At 51.5% G+C, this 18746-nt stretch overlaps 1 protein-coding gene across 11 annotated transcripts in view; it reads left to right on the top strand.

The window, feature by feature from the left end:
- ATP6V1C2 (ATPase H+ transporting V1 subunit C2) overlaps positions 1 to 18746 on the top strand; it is a 61613-nt gene that overhangs the window by 13719 nt on the left and 29148 nt on the right. For 7 of the 11 annotated variants that reach the window (XM_043604538.1, XM_043604531.1, XM_043604532.1 and 4 more), the window contains 2 exons: positions 13722 to 13807; positions 14710 to 14739. In XM_043604538.1, coding sequence (XP_043460473.1) covers positions 13722 to 13807; positions 14710 to 14739 — 116 coding nt within the window. The remainder of the gene's footprint in view (positions 1 to 13721; positions 13808 to 14709; positions 14740 to 18746) is intronic. The other 4 variants (XM_043604530.1, XM_043604534.1, XM_043604537.1 and 1 more) reach the window with 1 other exon arrangement.

The following is an 18746-nucleotide window of genomic DNA, read 5'->3' as shown; positions in this document are numbered from 1 at the left end:
CCCTTCCCTGGCCTCTGCTGAAGAAAGCTAGTTTTAGGAGTTGCTTCAATACATTTTCAGTGCTTCTTAATGCAAACGCAAGAAAATTCCAGTATATATTTGTTTTGTTTCCCTTTTTAAGCACAAAGTAGTAGTCCACATGCGCTGGGGTGTATCTTGCTGATTTCTCACTTAGCGTTATATCCTGGGAGATTTCTCCTGTTGGTCCATAAAGAGCTTTCTCTCTTTTTAAGCTAGCCAGCATTCCACATGGGGACGGTCCCATAGTTTATTGACCAGCCCCAAGGTGGGCGCTGGCTTATTTACTCTGATGGGGAAGGGGGCTCTTGGCAACAGTGCCTCGGGATATAATCTCGCACCTTTACCATTACTCTGCACGGGAGAGAGTGTGCGTGTATCTGCAGGGCGGATTCTCAGAGGCAGACTGCTGGGTCTGAGGGCCCTATGCTTTTGTAATTTTGACAGATGTTGCCAGATGTCTCTGGGTTGACCCTTTTGCCTTTCCACCCGCAATGAAGGCCAGTCCGCATTTCCCTAACCCGTTCTCGTAAAGCGTGTTGTCAAATGTTGGGTTTTTATGAACTTGACAGTTAAGTAACGCTGCCTGGGTATAGTAGCTTTTTTTTTTTTTTTTTTTTTTTTAATGGCTCTATGTAGACAAATGATAAGCCATAGATAGCAAGTTTTCAAAGTGGACAATTTGATGAGTTTTGAGACACACACATCTGTGAAGCCACCGCCACAGCCAAGATAATGAACATATCCTTCCCCCCCCAAAGTTTCTTTGTGCCTCTCTGTGATCAGTTTCCTTCTCAGCAGTTTGAACGCTGCTATGCTTTCTGTCCCTATAAGACTGTTGGCGTCTTGTAGAACATTTGTATGAATAGAATGAGATGGTGTATACTCTTCTTTTTTTTGGTCTGGGTTTTGCATGCCACATCATTATTTGGGATTTATCCATGTTGTCGTGTGTCTATTAACAGTCATTTTTAAAGTGCTGAGTAATATTCTATTTTATGGGTAAGCCCCAATTTCTTTGTCCATTCACCTGGTGGGGGACACTTAGATGCCTTCCAGTTTGGGACTATTGAAAAGAAAGCTGTCATGAACATTCATGTAAAATCTTTGCATTGGCGTATGTTTTTAATTTCTCTTAGGTAAATACCTACCCGTTGAGGCAGCTGGAGTCCTGGGTACACAGAGTGTGGGTACACACATCCCCTTTGACCCTCAAACCTTTGGATTGCTTCCTGGCCCTATGGGATGGATGTGGCTTGGAGGAAGGTCACCTGGGGACCTTCTAAAGCCTGGGGTCCCCTGTGGTCCCAGGACATGGCCCCCTTGTCATGGGCTAAGCTTACTATTTCAGTTGCATTGAGTACTTAGAATTTTGTGGACATGGGGAATACTAAGTTGTTGTTGTTGTTGTTGTTGTTGTTGTTGTTTAAGGAAATGGCCATTCTTTGAAAAGATCACATTCTGGGAGAAGAGGTAGATGGCTATAGAGATCATTTCAATCCCGTGTGACACGTGGACAAAGCAAAAAATGGGGGAGGACCATGATGGCTCTGAGGAGCACCGGTCCAACATCCTGCTTCACATCTTAAGGCACTTGTCCAGCCGGCCGCCATTTGCTGGGCATCTGTGCATTTGCCAGGAACCACTGTATTTTCCTTGGAGCTGGTGGTCGTACAATTCGTAATTTCTCAGAGCTCTCTTTGTTTTGGCGGAGCACCCAGATGAGGAAACCAACACTTCTGACAGTATGATAACTGCTATGGTGGAGGGCGGTTTCTAGGGAGCCCCATGGGGGTAGCAACTATGGTCGCTTTGTTCACTAGCGCTCCCGCATAATGTTGCCTGGGACATAATGGACCGTGTGTTTCTATTGAGGGCAAGAAGCAGCATGTACTGGGTGGGGGCGTTATCCGATGCTCTCTTGTGTTTGTTAGGGGTGGACTTGCCACAAGGAGGGGCACTTGGGCTGTTGTTATAAAGGGTGAGTGGCATCCAGGTGGCTCGAGATATTCCAGGTGCCTGCAGAGGAGGCTGGCGCGGGACGGGCAGTGGTGAGTGGGTGGGGAAGGAGAAGACCAGACAGGCAGGAGCGTTCTTTGTAAACTCTGCTCAGAAGCTCGAACGTCAATATTTGAACTTCTTGGAAAACCACGGACGTAGTTGAAATGGCCCGGTGGCACGCTAAGCTGTGTATTTTTAGAGATCCCTCTGGTTGCCGTTGGCAGGATAGAACAGGAGGGGTCCAGACTGAGCGAGGCAAGACAACCAGAGAGGAAGCCATTGAAGGAGAGTTGGAGAAAGATGACGTGGCCCGCCTCGGACAGTGACCCAGGACAGGGCTCAGGCAGGTTTGTGGGAACTATAAAATTATAGCGGTGATGGAAAAGGAAGGGGCAGAGCCAAGGAGCTTAGGAGAAGGTGATGACATCCAGCCTAAAGGGCCACATCCGTCCTTGACATTCTCCTCCAGACTGGGTCTTCACCCTCAAAGCCAAGAGAAAGGCTGGGGCGTGTTCTGAAAAATTAAGATATAATTCACACACCGGAATATTCACCCCTTCGATGTGCGCTAGTCATTGGTCTCTGGTATATTTCCAAAGTAACGCAGCCGTCACCACCATCTGGTTCCAGAACCTTCTCGGCATCTCAGAAGGAAGCCCTGTGCCTATTCGCCACCACCCCCTCCCTCCTCCATCCCCCCAAACCACTTGCTGTATGGATTTGCCTGTTCCGGGCATTTCATGCAAATAGAAAGCCTGGGTGTTTTCTGATAAACCAAGAGAAGTAACACTTTCCCTGCCGATTTACCATGAAATGTGTGTTGACGGGCCCTAGAAGGTGATTGACCGTGAGGGGAGTCCCGTAGTCAGAGTGGCTGGGAGGCCCCCAGTCTGTGGCCTTGAGAAATGTTTGCCTGAACAGTCTATTGCATTCTTTTCATTAAAAAAAAAATTATCGTAGTGCAAAGAGACAAGGAATTTAAATGATAAGAGGGTTTTTGTGTTTTTTTTAACATTTATTTATTATTGAGAGACAGAGAGAGACAGAGCGTGAGCGGGGGAGGGGCAGAGAGAGAGGGAGACACAGAATCCGAAGCGGGCTCCAGGCTCTGAGCCGTCGGCACAGAGCCTGACACGGGGCTCGAACCCACGAACTGTGAGATCACAACCTGAGCCGAAGTCGGACGCTTAACTGACTGCGCCACCCAGGCGCCCCCAAGAAGAGGTTTTATGAAAGAACATTGTTGTTAAATCCACTTTCTTACTATAAAACTGAGGTCTTATTTTTACCCCGGTCGGCTACCTCCGGGCCGTGTGACCTCAAATCAGTCCCCATCTCTCCTGGGTCTCTGAAGGCCCTTCCGACCGGGACCCCCCACAATGGTAAACTAACCATTTAGTTACCGTTGTGGGCAGACCATATTCTCGTCACCCTACCCAGGCGTGACTCTAATGTCAAGGATTTTTAATGGAGGGACGGCTTCTTTAAGTTTTTCTTTTTCGTGGTGGTAAAACACTTAGTTCATTCTATTCTAATAACACCCTGATTCACATCATCACGTACATCTTCAGCCACATTTCTGGCTGCCTCCTACAGCTGCATTTCCAAAAGTGGAATTACCGGGTCAAAGGATATAGGCATATTTAAAGCGGTTTGTACATATGGCTAAGTTGTTCTCCAATGAGGTTGCCAGGAAGTGCTGTTTCATCATACCCTTGTTAGTTTACTGCCTCGAGACACTCTTGTTGTTTACCTGGCGAAATGAAAATGAGGTGTGATTGTTTTAATGTGTATTTCTCGGTAACCCGCAAGAGGAAGCATATTTTCAGGTGCGCGTCAGACACTGGGTTTTGTGATTTGCGGGCTCTGGCCTTTGCGCCTTCGTCCTCTGGGGCGGGCCGCAGGTTGGACCGCTCCAGGGCCGCTGTTCACACTGTGGGCGCTGGGCCCAGCCCCGTGGGGGTGGGACCCCTGCAGTTGGGCACGGTGCCTGGGCTGCCGGGTGGATTGACTTTCTGGAAAATGCTCCAGACCTTGAACACATCCCAGGCTCTCTTCTAAGCCAGGTGCTTAGGGGACTGCCTGGTTACCCCTCAAAGGCTGTGGGACCCCGGAGCATTTCAGTAACCTTTCAGAACAAGGGGCCTTCCTTGGCCATAGCCCCTTAGGGAGCAAATTTTCTCTGAGGGTAGACTGGTTTTTGAAGAGAACCAAGGATCATCAGCGACCGTGTGGGTAAATCCAGCTGCGAATGCCAACTTGGCCGAAGCAAATTCTGTTTGGAACGATGCCGAATTTTGCTGAATGGCTTTGCAAATGGTGTGCAGAGGGGATCCCTCTAAGGATGGAATTATTGGTCCCTTACTGCAACTCCCGGTTTCTAAGAAGCAAGGTCGGAATTCAAAGCATCGTATCTCTGTGGCCAGAGCCCTCCAGAGCCCCGAGTGGGAAACCTTCTCAGAGGCCTCATTGGACCTTTATATTTATTAGAAGAAAGTCACAGAATCACAGTCCAGTCACTTGTTCCTGATCATTGCTGCAAGGCATGTTGATTTTATTGTCCTGTGGCCACCGAGGAGGAAGCAGAGACAAAGGAGCGGGGTGAGGTGCCCAGGGGCTCTGTGAGTCACCAGCTGTGCGGAAGCTTCTGGGCCTCACGTCCCAGGGCTTCTGAGTGGCTGCAAAGGGAGGCTGGACCTATCAGAGCCCCCCCCCCCCCCCCCCCCCCCGCCTCCTCCTCAGCGGGGTGTGCTTCGGGTTTTGATTATCCAGAGAGGGACACATTAGCCGCTGGTGCTCTGAGAGCAGTTCTTGCCGTGGACAGAGGCCTGCGGTAGGGGCACGGTAGGGGGGCGGTACTAGCTGATGTCGAGGCCACCAGCAGAGGGCTCTTGGGCAAGTGCCGTGGTCTCTCTGAACCTCAGTTTCCTGAGCTCACCATGGCCTCGCCTCCTCTGTCATTGGTTTATGGAAACATACATGTACACAAAGTGCCTGAGGCCCGAGGACAGCTCACTAGAGACAAGTTATTGCTATTCTTGCTTCAAAACCCTATGGAAACCCCCTCCGACCCTCCCAGTCACCTGTTGGCCCTCAACTCCCAGGCTTGGAGTAATTCTGAAAACCAGACCAACCTCAGTCTGCTTTTGCCTGAATTATCCAGAAAACCCGGGGAAGGGGGGAAAGCCCTCTGTTCTGCTTCCCAGGGATGCACTCAGGGCCTCGGAACCTGATAACCAAACACACTCCCTCTGCAGCGAACTGGGCGGGTGAGACTCAGCCCGTCTTCCCACAAGGCCGGAGTGGGGCAGGTGGGAGCTGACCTCCGGCCGAAGGGGGGCGCCATGATGAAAACTGGGCCCACAGGGGCGCTCTGGAAGGAGGAAACACATGAAGCTTTGCTGTGCGTGTGGTTGCAGTGGGGCCACCCTTTAGGAAGATTGTCCTCTGTGCTTGGGTCCTGGGCCAGGGGCACTCCGGTGAGTGGAGATTAGTCCTCTCCTGTGTGTCCGTTGTCCATCCAAGAGGGGTCTGGAAGGGCCCTGGGGCCCTTCATGACAGCCGGTCGGGTGAGCATGGGATTTCGGGAGGAGGAGAGGAGGGAGACAGAGATCTCAGGGGTCTTTGTCCTACTCTGCTCTCAGCGCTTGAGTTATCCTGGGTCCCAAGGGCCGGAGGGAACAGCCCCCTTGGATCTCGGGGTCCGGAAATCAGCAGCGCCGAGAGGTGCCACACAGTGTTCTCAGAAAGAAAGAGCATTTTCATTGCACACCGGGCCCAGGCAGCCCTTCTTTCCCGACCTCCTCCCGCCCCTCCCCTGGGGTTCTAGCATCTGGATTCTGCCTGCCCAGCTCCTGAAGCCCCCCCCCCAACCCCGTCAGTTCCCTACCTGCCCTGCCTCACACCTGGATGATGCCCCCACCTCCCCGTCCCCATCTTTCTCACTTTCTCCCCTTGGCTCCCCATTTGACTGGCAAGGTTAATTTGAAAGAAATCTTAACCAGCTGAGCCCAGGCAGCATGCCCTTGAATTTAATACTTCATTTACTTATTGCTTTGTTCATTTGCACTGCCATTATTCTTGCTTTATTATTAATACATGGCTGGTAATTTTAAAATCCGGATCCCACCTCTGCAGTCCTATTCCATAAAAGAAACCATTTCAACAATATAGTGTCAATCTTTATGGACTTTTCCATGCATACTACAAGCGTGTAGTTTTATGGCTTTTGTTTTTGTTTTTACAAAAATGGGACCATACCTATAGGTATTATTTATTATTCTTTTTCCCCTTAAAAAATGTTTTTTTTAATGTTTATTTATTTTTGAGACAGAGAGTGTGCGCAAGAGTGGGGAAGGGGCAGGGGGGAGGGTGGCAGAGAGAGAGGGAGACACAGAATCCAAAGCGGGCTCCAGGCTCTGAACTGTCAGCACAGAGCCCAATGTGGAGCTCAAACCCACAAACCGCGAGATCATGACCTGAACCGAAGTCAGATGCTTAACTGACTGAGCCATCCAGGTGTCCCTATTTTTTTCCTGCTTTTACCCAAAGATGTACAACCTTTCATGGCAATCCATAAAAGACCTTCCTCCTTCTTTTTTTTTTTTTTAATGTTTATTTATTTTTGAAAGAGAGACAGAGCATGAATGGAGGAGGGGCAGAGAGAGAGGGAGACACAGAATCTGAAGCAGGGTCCAGGCTCTGAGCTGTCAGCACACAGCCCAACGTGGGGCTCGAACTCACGAACCACGAGATCATGACCTGAGTTGAAGTTGGATGCCCAACCGACTGAGCCACCCAGGCACCCCGCTTCCTCCTTCTTTTTTAGAGACTTCTTGGTGATCCATTTTTATCACCTGGGTCCCTTGCTGGTACCGTAGAGATGTCTTTTGCATCTTTGTGTAGATGGTTTTGTGCACAGGAGCAAGATTATCAGAAGAACCAATTCCCAGAAGTGAAATTGCTGGGCAAAAGTATCTTGTGTGTTAAAAACTTTTGATGGCTGTTCTGAAAGTACTCTGTAACTAGGCTGTACCGATTAACACCTTGTATCCACAGGGCATTGGTATTCCTGTTTCCCAGAGTACTTGCCAGTGCTGAAATCATAAATCCTTTCAATATGCCACTATGATAAGTGAAAAATATTTCACAGCGAGTGAGGTTGAGCTTTTATCCTAAATGTTTGTGAGCCATTTGTTGTTTCCTCCATGCCATTAGTGCTGATTAGTGATATCTTGAGTTAATTTTTATATATGGTGTGAGGTAGGGGTCCAAGTCTTGGTCCTGTTTTGAGTTAATTTTTATATATGGTGTGAGGTAGGGGTCCAAGTCTTTGTTCTGTTTTGAGTTAATTTTTATATATGGTGTGAGGTAGGGGTCCAAGTCTTGGTCCTGTTTTGAGTTAATTTTTATATATGGTGTGAGGTAGGGGTCCAAGTCTTTGTTCTGTTTTGAGTTAATTTTTATATATGGTGTGAGGTAGGGGTCCAACTTCAGTCTTTTATGTGTGGATCTCCAGCTTCCCCGGCACTCTGTGTTGAAACAGCTGTCCTTTCCCCCATTGAATGGTGTTGACATCTTTGTCAAAAATCATTTGAGGATGTATGTGAGGGTTTATTTCTGGAGTCTCTGTTCTATTCCATTGGTCTGTATGTCTGTCTTTATGCCAGTACCACACTGTTTTCACTACTGTAGGTTTGTAGTGAGTTTTGTAATCAGGAAGTAAAAGTCCTTCAGCTTTGTTCTTATTTTTTCAAATGTTCTCCTGCCTTTTTCTCTCTCTCCTTCTTTTGGGACTCCCACAATGCATATATCGGCTGCTGGATGGGTCCCACGGGTTCCTTAACCTCTGTTTACTTTTCTTCAATCTTTGGTCTTTCTATTCCTCAGACTTGATACTCTCTGAATCCTGTCTTCTCGTTTGATGAGTCTTTCTGCTTGAATCTGCCTGGGAGTCCCTCTAGTGGATTTTTCATTTCAGGTACTGTATTTTTCAGCTCTAGAATTTTTGTTGTTGTTGTTGTTGTTATTTTGGATTTTCTGTCTCTTTATGGATATTTCTGTTTTGCTCATAGCTTGCTTCCTTAAGGCTCATCTCAACATCTTTTAGTTCTTTGAGCATCTTTGAAACAATTGCTTTAAAGTCGTTGTCTGGTAGATCTGCCATCATGTTACGTTCCTTCATTTCTTTCCTCTGAATGAGCAGTGCTTTCCTGCTTCTTTGTATGCCCTGTGATTTTTTTTCTTGAACACTGGACATTTGAGTCTAATGATGTGGTAACTCTGGAAATCATATCCTCCTCCCTCCCTGGATTTGCTGTTTTTTGTTATTAGTTTTGCTTATGTTTATTTAAAGTTTTTTTTTTTAACATTTATTCATTTTTTGAGAGACAGAGAGAGACAGTGTGAGCGGGGGAAAGACAGAGACAGAGGGAGACACAGAACCCAAAGCAGGCTCCAGGCTCCGAGCTGTCAGCACAGAGCCCGACGCGGGGCTCGAACTCACGAACCGTGAGATCGTGCCCCGAGCCGAAGTCGGACGCTTAACCAACTGAGCCACCCAGGCGCCCTGCTTGTGTTTATTTTAAATTGTTGTCTTTGTGCCAAGGATCAGCCTGACGTGTAAAGATACAGTCGCCACAGGTGTTTTCTGAGCCCTTCCCTGGATTTGAACACTTATTTTCTAATGTTTCCCATGCACACGGTTGTTTTTGAATGTCCGAGTCTTTATGTCTGACTCCCACATGAGAAAAAGGAAAATGAAGGGGGGAGAAGGACACAGGCTCTTTAAACCCCTTGGAGGTCTCTGTAGCTGAAGGGCGAGGAGCTTGCACAGTGCGGGGAGGTGCAACAACCATGATCACCCTCTCTTTGTACCTGTGCGATCACAATCACTGGTCGGAGCACAGGTCCTCAGTGTCTCGAGAACAGGGTCGCTTATGGCCACCCTGGCTCCCATAGACTGTGAACAAGTCATTCCAGGAACACACAGGTGCCTGCCATGCGGCTGGGGGATGGGAAGGGGGTCGCTGCCACTGTGCTAAGAGCTGAAACTGACGCAAGTTAACCACAATTTAAGGTCTCGGCCTTCGGTAGACTCCAGACTCCCAAATGGTTACATCACAGAGACAGACACCGAGGTACCCAACACCCCAATCGGGACGACACGGTGTTTGCAGTTTGCTTTTTTAATTCAAAATACGATCTGTACATCTTCCCTTTTGGATTAGTGCACATTTTTGTCAGGTCCTCTAGAGGAGAGCGCCAGAGCGTGATATAAGCTAGCGATGAGGAGCATGGAGTCTGGAGTCATGTAGATTTGGGATCGTCTCTGCTTGGACACCTGTCACCCTGTGTAGGGCCACTTTCAGCCACGTAAGTCTTCACGTCTTCACCTTCGAAGTGAGGATGTTACCTGACTCCAAGCACTGTCTCAGCAGCTGAGTTCCTGAGATCCTTAAGAGCTCTTACAACTCATTTTTTTTTTTTTTAAAAAGGGGAACAAGGCAGCAGAAAAACCGGCAAAGGGCTTGGGCGGGGCCGGCCACAGAAGAAACCAGGCCGTTTGTAGAGTCCGTGAATCTCTGAAAAGACGGCCAGCCTCACTCGTGATCAAAGAGACGCCCATCACAGCAACAATGAGATAAAAATTTTCAGCTATCAGATTGGCAGCGATTAAACACTCAGGATACCTAACGTTGGCGAAGGTTCAGGGAAGCGGGCACTCTTGTCCATTGCTGCTGGGGGCGCAGACTGCCTCTGTATGTCTGGAGAGTGGCTTGGCCTGTTTGTTAAAATTGTAAACATCCGTACCCTTTATGACAGGAGTTTTTCTTTAACAACTTATCCCACCTACACAAGCGTGCGAGACGAGTGTGTGTCGTGGCGACATGCGATCACAGGGAACCGACCCCCGTGTCCAGGAGAAGTAGTTGTGATACAGTCACGCAGCGAAATGCCACGCAAGAGACATCAGGAACGGGAAGCTCTGGTCCTGAAAACGTGTTCGCAGTGGACTGGAGCGTCGCAAAAGGGAGACATCACACAGGCTCTCAGGCTCCTTCCAAGAAGACAAGCGCTCTGATTCCGTAATGCCACGGTTTCCTGGTGACTGTAGTTAATCGTCACAGCTGAGCCAGGGCCCTTTTTGTTATGTGCCGTAAGTGATCTGGAAAGACAGCAGCTAGGCTTTATCGGACCACGTTATTCTGAGATGTTCCGTGGTCGTGTACCCGCCCGAGGGCAGGCGTGTGGCCGTCCTGGTTATTGTTAAAAACTTCACACAGGCTAGAATCGGGAGCAGGCAAAAAGCCATCACCGAAATGGTGAGTGAGTTCTCTTTTTAGGTTGACCTGGAAGGAAGCGTGCGTGTTACTTAGGCGCTGAGGAGGGCTGGACCTCTTTTCATAGATTCGTGGACTCTACGAATGGCCTGTTTTCGTCTTCTGTGAATAGTATGTTCACGCCCTTTGCTGGTTTTTGGTTTTTTTGGGGTTTTTTTTTTTTTTTTGCTGGTCGGTTCCACTTTTTAAAAAGAGTTCGTTTATTCACCCAACAAACATTTCCTGAGCAGCGGCATTGTGGTCGGGGTGAGAGTTACTGCTGCCTTCGTGTAAACTGATAATTACTTCAAAGCATCACAGAGGAGCTGTTGACGGCATTAGGATAGAAGCTTCCAGGGAGCAGGGACTCTGTTTGGTCCATGGCGTTATGAAAGTGCTGGGCACACAGTTGCTTCATGTATGGGATTTGCCACATGAATGCCTAAACGAATGAATGAACGTGTCGAGCCAGTCTCTACAGATAACAGAAAGACACTCAAATTAGGAGAATTATTTGAGGAGAGTCCATTGGTAAAGGGACAGACACTTGTGTGGGGGCTGCAGGTGACCCACAAGGGACGGTGTACGAAGCCAGGCAGATGGGGAGGCGTTGTCACAGCCCTAGGCTGCAGGGGAAGGGAGGGGAGAGGTTTCTGACCCTGTCCCCCGCCCACCCTGATGTCCCCACGAGCCGGGGGGGGGGGGGGGCAGAGAGCCCGGAGGCGGTCCACCAGGCTGCTTCGAACACAACTGGAGACATTTGCCACAGACTCCCCGCGCCTGGAACATCACGTGCGTTGCATCAGACTCCACAAATAGCCCGTGAGAGGCACAGCATCATCTCCACTTTGCGGCCGAGGAAACAGATTCGTTGGGTAACGACGCATTGGCAAAAGAACTCTCATTAGTTATGATTAGTAAGAGGCGAGCTACGATTCTAGGAAATTCCCAACACGTTCGTAAAGATTTGAGCCCAGGATGGGTCTCGGGGACTGTAGAGACGACCGCGTGGCCGGGTGGCTGAGAGCCTGGGAGTCCTCAGCCGGACCGGGCGGGTGGGGCCGATTTACTTCTCTGGGCCTCATCTGTAAAATGGGATAATGCCCATCTCTAGAGTGTTTGCGGGGGTCGAAGGAGATAATGATGAGAGAATGTGGTGCCTGGTGTTATGGACAGAAAACCTCAAGCCACATACACTGTAGAAGAGTTAAGGCTTTGGAAACCCACCAGAATGAAAGTGCGTGTTTCCTCTTGGGAGGAGGAAAACTGGTGGTTCTTTTTTCTGATATTTTTTCCAATTTTGACCGCGAATACGTGTCACTCTGCTAGGAGACCAGGTTCCTCCCTCCCTCCCTCTCTTCTTTCCGCCCTCCCTCTCTTCATTTTATCCGGGGCCTCTCAGTGCCCTTCTGACTCAGTTTCCTGCGTTGGTCCCCAGCCCCCTGGCCTCATGCTCTGAGCGGCCAACACGGCCGGTGTCTGCAACAGCAGAAGGGCCATGTTCCCCATCTGGAGTTCAGTGACCTGATCCACGCTGCCTGCAGACGCGGCCTCCCTCATGGGAGCCAAGGGAAGGTGTGTGGGGTGGGGGTGGGGGGGCGCCTAAGGCAGATATTTGGGTCTTCAGGGCTTTTAGACTTGGGTCCTAGTTTGGCTTGTTTTCTGATCCGACTTCTCACTGCTCAGCCTCTAGGAGCAGACGCTTGCTCCTAGATACTCGGTGTCTGATTAATATGTTGTATTAATATGTTGTCGTATTCATATGTGTGATAATCCTGCAAAATGGGCTGTACTCTGCATCCTCCGGATAAAAGGACTGAGGCACAAAGAGATGGAATAAATGAGGTCGGAATCACACGTTTGGGGGTGCCTGGCTGGCTCAGCCGGAAGAGCGTGTGACTCTTGATCTCAGGGTCATGGGTTTGAGCCCCACCTTGGGTGTGGAGATTACTAAAAAGAAAAAGGAAAAAAAAACAAACAAACACCTACAAGGGGCACCTGGCTGGCTCAGTCCGTAGAGGATGCGACTCTTGATCTCAGGTCTGTGAGTTCGAGCCCCACGTTGGACATGAAGCCTACTTAAAAATTAAAAACAAAACAGGGGCGCCTGGGTGGCGCAGTCGGTTAAGCGTCCGACTTCAGCCAGGTCACGATCTCGCGGTCCGGGAGTTCGAGCCCCGCATCGGGCTCTGGGCTGATGGCTCGGAGCCTGGCGCCTGTTTCCGATGCTGTGTCTCCCTCTCTCTCTGCCCCTCCCCCGTTCATGCTCTGTCTCTCTCTGTCCCAAAAATAAATAAACGTTGAAAAAAAAAAAATTAAAAACAAAACAGGGGCCCCTGGGTGGCTTAGTCGGTTAAGCGTCTGGCTTCAGCTCAGGTCGTGATCTCACGGTTCGTGCGTTCGAGCCCCGCATTGGGCTCTCTGCTGTCCATGCAGAGCCCGCTTGGGACCCTCTGTCCCCTGCTCTCTGCCCCTCCCCCGCTTGCGCGCTCGCACTCTCTCAGAAATAAAATATTAAAAAAATTAAAACCAAAACAAAGAAACGAGTGACACATTTGGTAATTGGCAGAGCCGTGGGAATTTGAGTCCTTCTGCCTTGAAATCCTGTACTTCCCTTTCTTTTTCTCATACTTTGTTTTTGGTTGGAGGGAGGAGACCTTTTTTGTGTGTCTTATTCTTTCCTGGGTCCTCAAAGGTTACGCTAGTTTCAGGTATACGACAGCGATTTTGACAGCCTTATGCTCTGCCAGCCCACCGTCCTTTCTCATACTTTCTGAATCCTCTGGGATCCTTGCTGGGGACTTAAACGGTCTTGATTTTCTCATTATCAAAGCAATCCTGAACTATACTCGGTATTAATTCAGTTATCATTACGAGGATCCGAATCACCATTACGGATTATGATCGGAAATACGCGGAGTCGGAAGAACAATTTCGCATGGTCACAGCCACGCTGTCTGCATCAATTCGGATCTTGGGGCTTTTTTCCACGGAGGATTATAATACATGCCTTGTTCTACCTGTTAGGAGTTCTTTGTAAACCTTATTTCCAACGGATGCCTAATAATCCCTCCGTTGGATATACCATCATTTCCTCCAACAATCCCCCATTGTTGAATCTTCTCGTGGTTTCCGGTTCTCCCCTGTCAGCAGCGGTGCTGGGGAAGAACATCTTTTTATTCAGAAAGGTGTTTTGTTTTGTTTCTGTTTGTCCTATTTCCTTAAGCTACTTTCTCAGAAGTGGAAATACGGGTTCAGAGACTGTGCACATTTTCAGCGTCTGCCTACATGTTGCCCCACGGTTCCCCAGAGGGCGGCACCCAGCGTGAGTATTCGGAGGGCACGTTCCTGCTCTAATGGTCTCTTGTTCTTTCCCCGAAGCCTCATAAAGAGGATGGCCCAGAGCGTGGTAGAAGTTATGGAAGACTCCAAGGGGAAGGTTCCGGAGAACCTCCTGGCCAACGGAGGTAGGTCGCTGGAATGTCCTTAGCCGGGGCTCTCCCAGCCGGTCCTAGCCCATCGGTGGCCCTGGCCGTGCTGAAATGTTACGAGCCCCCGCGGAGCGTCTTGAGTTGACGCGTCGGACAGGGCCGCGCTCGCTGTTTTGAGCCCAGCAGCACCACTGGTTTGAAGAGATGCCCCTGGGCACTTCTGTGGTCCAGCGGCGGCCTTTCTAAAGCCCCAGAACCTGGCGTTTCTTACCCTGTAGACATCTGAAGGGAGAATGGGGTCAGTGGGGGCTAACGGTTGTTTGGCCTACCCGCCACGTTTTTCAGTTTGTGCTCTTATCCTGCGTGGAAAATTCCATCCGTTTCCCCCACCCCTCCCACCCCTGCCCCACCCATTTATCCCTGTCGCCACACTGGAAAATGCCTTGAGGGGCTGAGGAGAGCCTCCAACTTTCAGTCTTCACTGTGCCCAGTAACTACTCGAGAGAGACCAAAACTGCTCTGTGTCCTGTGTTCGCATTTTGAACGTCCGTCCGTCTCCCCTGTGGTCCAGTGGAGACCTCCGGATTCCGGAGACATTGAGGCCCATTAATCGTGTACAGACTGGGTGCCCTTACAACGTGCACGACAGAAACTCTGAGACTCTGGGAACTTTAGAACTCGGTGCTGAAACTCCGTGGAGGTCATTCAACGTGTGGCTGTCCGCGTGTGCAGGAGCTGCACGTGTTACTCTGTATTTAACACTCCTGTCACTCGTTACACATCAGTTCGTGTTCGCTGTCCCCTCTTGGGAACCCCATAAAAGGCCGTGTTATTTGCTTGCTTAACTGGACAAATGGGGACGCTCGTGCTCCCCAACCTGAACTTGGCTTCGCGTGTTAACGCAGTGGAATAACCTCCCTCCCCTTATTACGTTGCAGGTTTGAAGGAAAAACTGAAATGCTTAAAGAGTAGGTTATGCGTTGTTTGCCGTGAGTGTGCCTGGTGTGATGCCCGCATGCCCCTGGGAAGGTGGATTCTCCCCTGGTCGTAGGGGTGCGGTGATGGGGTCACGGGGGATTTCTCGAGGGACACCCTGGCACCTTGCTCACCGTATCCGTACGACCCATCGCCGGTTTCGTTCCCCTCCCCTCCTTCTCGTGCCTGCCCTGCCTTCCCGCCCGAGCACTGCATGCCTCCAGGAGTGGGGAGTGCCCTGGCTCTCGAGTTCAAGGCGGACTTCTGCATCTTTTGGCTCGTGGTCTTCTACTCGCTTGGATGTCTGTCCTCCGCGTCCCCTCCCCTGCCCGCCCTTGGAAGCCGGTTGCTTGGTGGACCCTGGCGGCTTAAATGTCAGGCGTAGCTTTGCGTGGCCCTGAGGGGGTTCGCTCGGCCAAGGACCCTGCTTCTCCTGAGCCTCCTGGGGGAGCCCCTGCGCCCGAACGGGCCACTCGTGGCTTCAGCGATAGAAAGAAGGAGCCCTTTGCTTTGGGTTTTCTCCAACTGGCTCAAACTGGTGGAATTAAGGCCAGCCAACCCATTCGGGATGAGCACAAATCTTTACCGATTGGCACTTCTCCAAATACCTTTCCACGTGCTATCTGTTTGTTTACATGGAAATTTCTTGCTGGCGCTGATAAAAAATTAGTTTGTTTCACTGATCAGCTGGACTTATTTTCCAGCAGGGGACTAGACTGAAGAGCTGACTTACGGTAGAGAGCTCCTGTTCTGCATCCAAACCTGGTCTTTAAGGCACGAGGATTCGAGCTCACACTACAATAGCAGTCAGGGAAAAATAAAATAAATAAGTAAATAGCAATCAGGATGCTTATATCCTACTCAGAATTCACGTTACTTAGAACTAGAGGCCATCACTCCACTATCCCCGTCCCCAGTGCAGATGGCAGCTACTCTGAGGGCCGGCCACCTCTCATCTCGGGAGGAGGAAATTCAGCTTAAAATTTTTTTTTTAATGGTTTTATTTATTTTTGAGACAGACAGAGACAGAGCATAAGCAGGGGAGGGGCGGAGAGAGAGAGGGAGACCCAGGATCCGAAGCAGGCTCCAGGCTCCGAGCTGTCAGCACAGAGCCCGACGCGGGGCTCGAACTCACGGACCTCGAGATCATGACCTGAGCCGAAGTCGGACGCTTAACCGACTGAGCCACCCAGGCGCCCCGGAAATTCAGCTTTATTTGTTTACATAATCTGCTTCATTATCTCCAGCTCCCCCACCCCCCACCCCCGCCAGTGAATCGGGTCCCTGTGACTTCTGAGACTAGAGCTTCTAAGCGTTGTTCTGTAACCAGCCCTGTGCAAATAAAGGTCAAGGGCTCTACAGCAGTGTTCCTGCCAAGGACTCCTGACATTCACAATGTGTAACGGCTCTGAAAAGTACTGAAGTCAAGACCTCTGTTCAGACTGACTTTGGCTCAGGTTTTCCTGATATCGTTTGGGCTGGGAAACCTTTTTCTTTTTCTTCTGCAGGACACCCACGGAACTAGCTACTGACACAATTAACTGGAAGGCTCAGCGTTGCCCCCAGTAGGTGGGGTTTAAGCCATCTCCCGGCGGGAGGGGGTGGGGCAGCGCTGCCCGGCCAGCCAGCAGCAGCCCTGCAGCCCTGGAGCGGTCAGACCTGGTCCTGGACCTTGGCAGGTCGCCTGTCTGGGTCTTGGTGTTCTCACCTGTCAGTGGACTTCATCCCCTCACGGGCTCCTAGCCTGGCCGCGGCATCTCGTGTTTCTGCTTGTTCTCCGCCCCCAACCGAGCTTTGAGGCTGGAAGGACAGGGATGCTTTGGATTGTAGCAGACGCGGGGCAAGCACACCACTGCCTGACGCAGACCCTAGAACGTGACGGAAGTCACAAACACCTGGAGATCTGGCTGGCTGACCGGCAGCTCCTGTGGTCACAGGTCCCTCGTTCTGCCTGCCGGGAAGGCCTTGTTTGGGTTCTGAGATGACATCACGGTTGCTCACGAGCTGCTGTTGACGGTCTGACCTCGACCTTGGCCAACAGCCCCAGCCCCGAGTTGCTCCCTTGGAGGCCAGGCCTCTCTGACCTCAGCCAGGGGAGGGGAGGCGGTTCTTCCCTGGGCAGGCAGAAGGCTGCCGTATTGGAAGGACCGGCAGACCCAAGGGGGCCGTGGCTTTCTGAGACGGAGGACCGGCCTCAGGCCATGTTGTCACCAGAGGTGATGGGCGCGGACAGGGCAATGCTGCCCTTGGATGCGTGACCCAGGGCAGGGGGCAGCGTCTGGAGCGGGTGCTCCGGACGTGGGAAGGGAGGTGTCCCGAGGAGGGGAGGTCACAGTCACATCCCAGAGGTCTCCAGAGACCTCTGCAGGGAGGTCTGCACAGTCCCCTTATCTGCAGCCTCTTCCTTCGTGGCCACTCCCGCATGGCTGGCAAGTCCCAGGCGCCGTGCTGGCTGCTGGGCACGTGGAGGTGACCGCTCTCCGAGGGCTCGGGGCCAAGGGGACAGCCCAGCAGTTCCACCCACGCTGTGATGGGAACGGGACGGAGGCCGAACGCTCAGGAGCCACTCAAGGAGACGGGCAGAGTCTTGCAGGAATGGGAGGAGCTCTTCTAGAGGAAAGAGGCAACTCATTTTCTCTGCTGTGCCATGAAGGCCTTAGAATTTGTGACCGTGCGTGGAGATGGGCGTGGTCCGAAATGTATCTCTCCCGGGCCACCCAGCTAGCTCGGGTTAGTACGGTCGCCGAGAGTTAGGAGGGAGACTCGCATATGGAACCCTCGCTCTGTGCTGGGCACTGAGACAGGCTCTGGAGACACGGAGACTGTCATCTGCCCCTCAAGGAGCCCGAAAGAGAATGGCGGGGGGGGGGGGTCATGCAGCGTCACGAGCGTCCTGGAACAGGTGCGTGCCCGAGGCCAGGAGGAGGAGGCGTGGTGGCGGGCTTGCAGGAGCCGGCCCCTGTCCCGATGTTGAAGGACAAGAGCAGCAGGGAGAGAGAGCGAGGGGCTGGAGGTGGCTCGGCTTGGGCAGAGGTGTGCCCGCAGGGTGCTGGAGGTGGCTGAGCGGGGAAGAGAAGGGGCACAGATCCCAAAGAACGCGTCTGCCCGGCATCTCCTGCCTGAGGCTGGCGGCGGGGGCCGGGCCGTGGCTCCAGCCGGTCAGCGTGTGGCCGGCATTCGTGGCCCTCACCAGGGCTCCATGAGTGGGATCGGCTGCCCCAGGAGGAGTCCTTCTCGACCTTCTGGTCCTGCCTCTGACTGCTCCCCACCCCCCCATAATTCAGATGTTTGTTCTGTTCCTCCCTGGCCCGCACCCTTGCACAAACCGTTCCCTGCCGGAGTGTGGCAGTTCCCAAACCCATATTAATACCAGATTTATCCCCACATCTGTACTAGCTCGAAGTGTCATAACACAATACCACAGACTGGGGTTGGGGGGGGGGGCGGTGCTTACACAGCAGCCATTTATCTCCCGCAGTTCTGGAAGCTGGAAGTCCAAGGTCAAGGTGCCGGGAGGTTGGTTCCTTTGCTGCCTCCTTGGTGTGAGCCCATGGGGAGGGAGAGAGAGAGAGATCGATCTCTGGTGTCTCTCCTTATAAGGACGCTTGTCCTATCGGATCAGGGCCCCACCTTGGTGCCTCTTGTCTATTCCGGCACCGTGGGAATCTGAAGGCCATCTTCTAGGTGCGAGTGGCCCAGACGCATCAGCATGTGGTTCTTGCGCAGATGGGCCGCGAGCCCCCTGCTCCCCCGCAGGGGAGCTGTGACCTGACTGTGGGCAGGCCGCGGGGGACCGTGGTCCCTCACGTGCTCCGCGGTCACCGTCTCATCTCGTAGTGGGTGTTAGTTAGGTAACTACCCTGTGCCGATCCCCTCACCTCTAAGGTGGGGAAGATAACAGTACTTAATAGGGTTGAAAGCTCGGTTGAGTGAAGTAATTCCTGTGTCCTGGCCAAGGTGGGCAGTCAGCGTCCCCCACCCTCACGGCTGTCATGGGCGG

Source organism: Prionailurus bengalensis, chromosome A3, assembly GCF_016509475.1.
Source record: "Prionailurus bengalensis isolate Pbe53 chromosome A3, Fcat_Pben_1.1_paternal_pri, whole genome shotgun sequence".
NCBI classification, from domain to species: Eukaryota; Metazoa; Chordata; class Mammalia; order Carnivora; family Felidae; genus Prionailurus; species Prionailurus bengalensis.
This window is presented reverse-complemented; position numbering and strand designations above follow the sequence as displayed.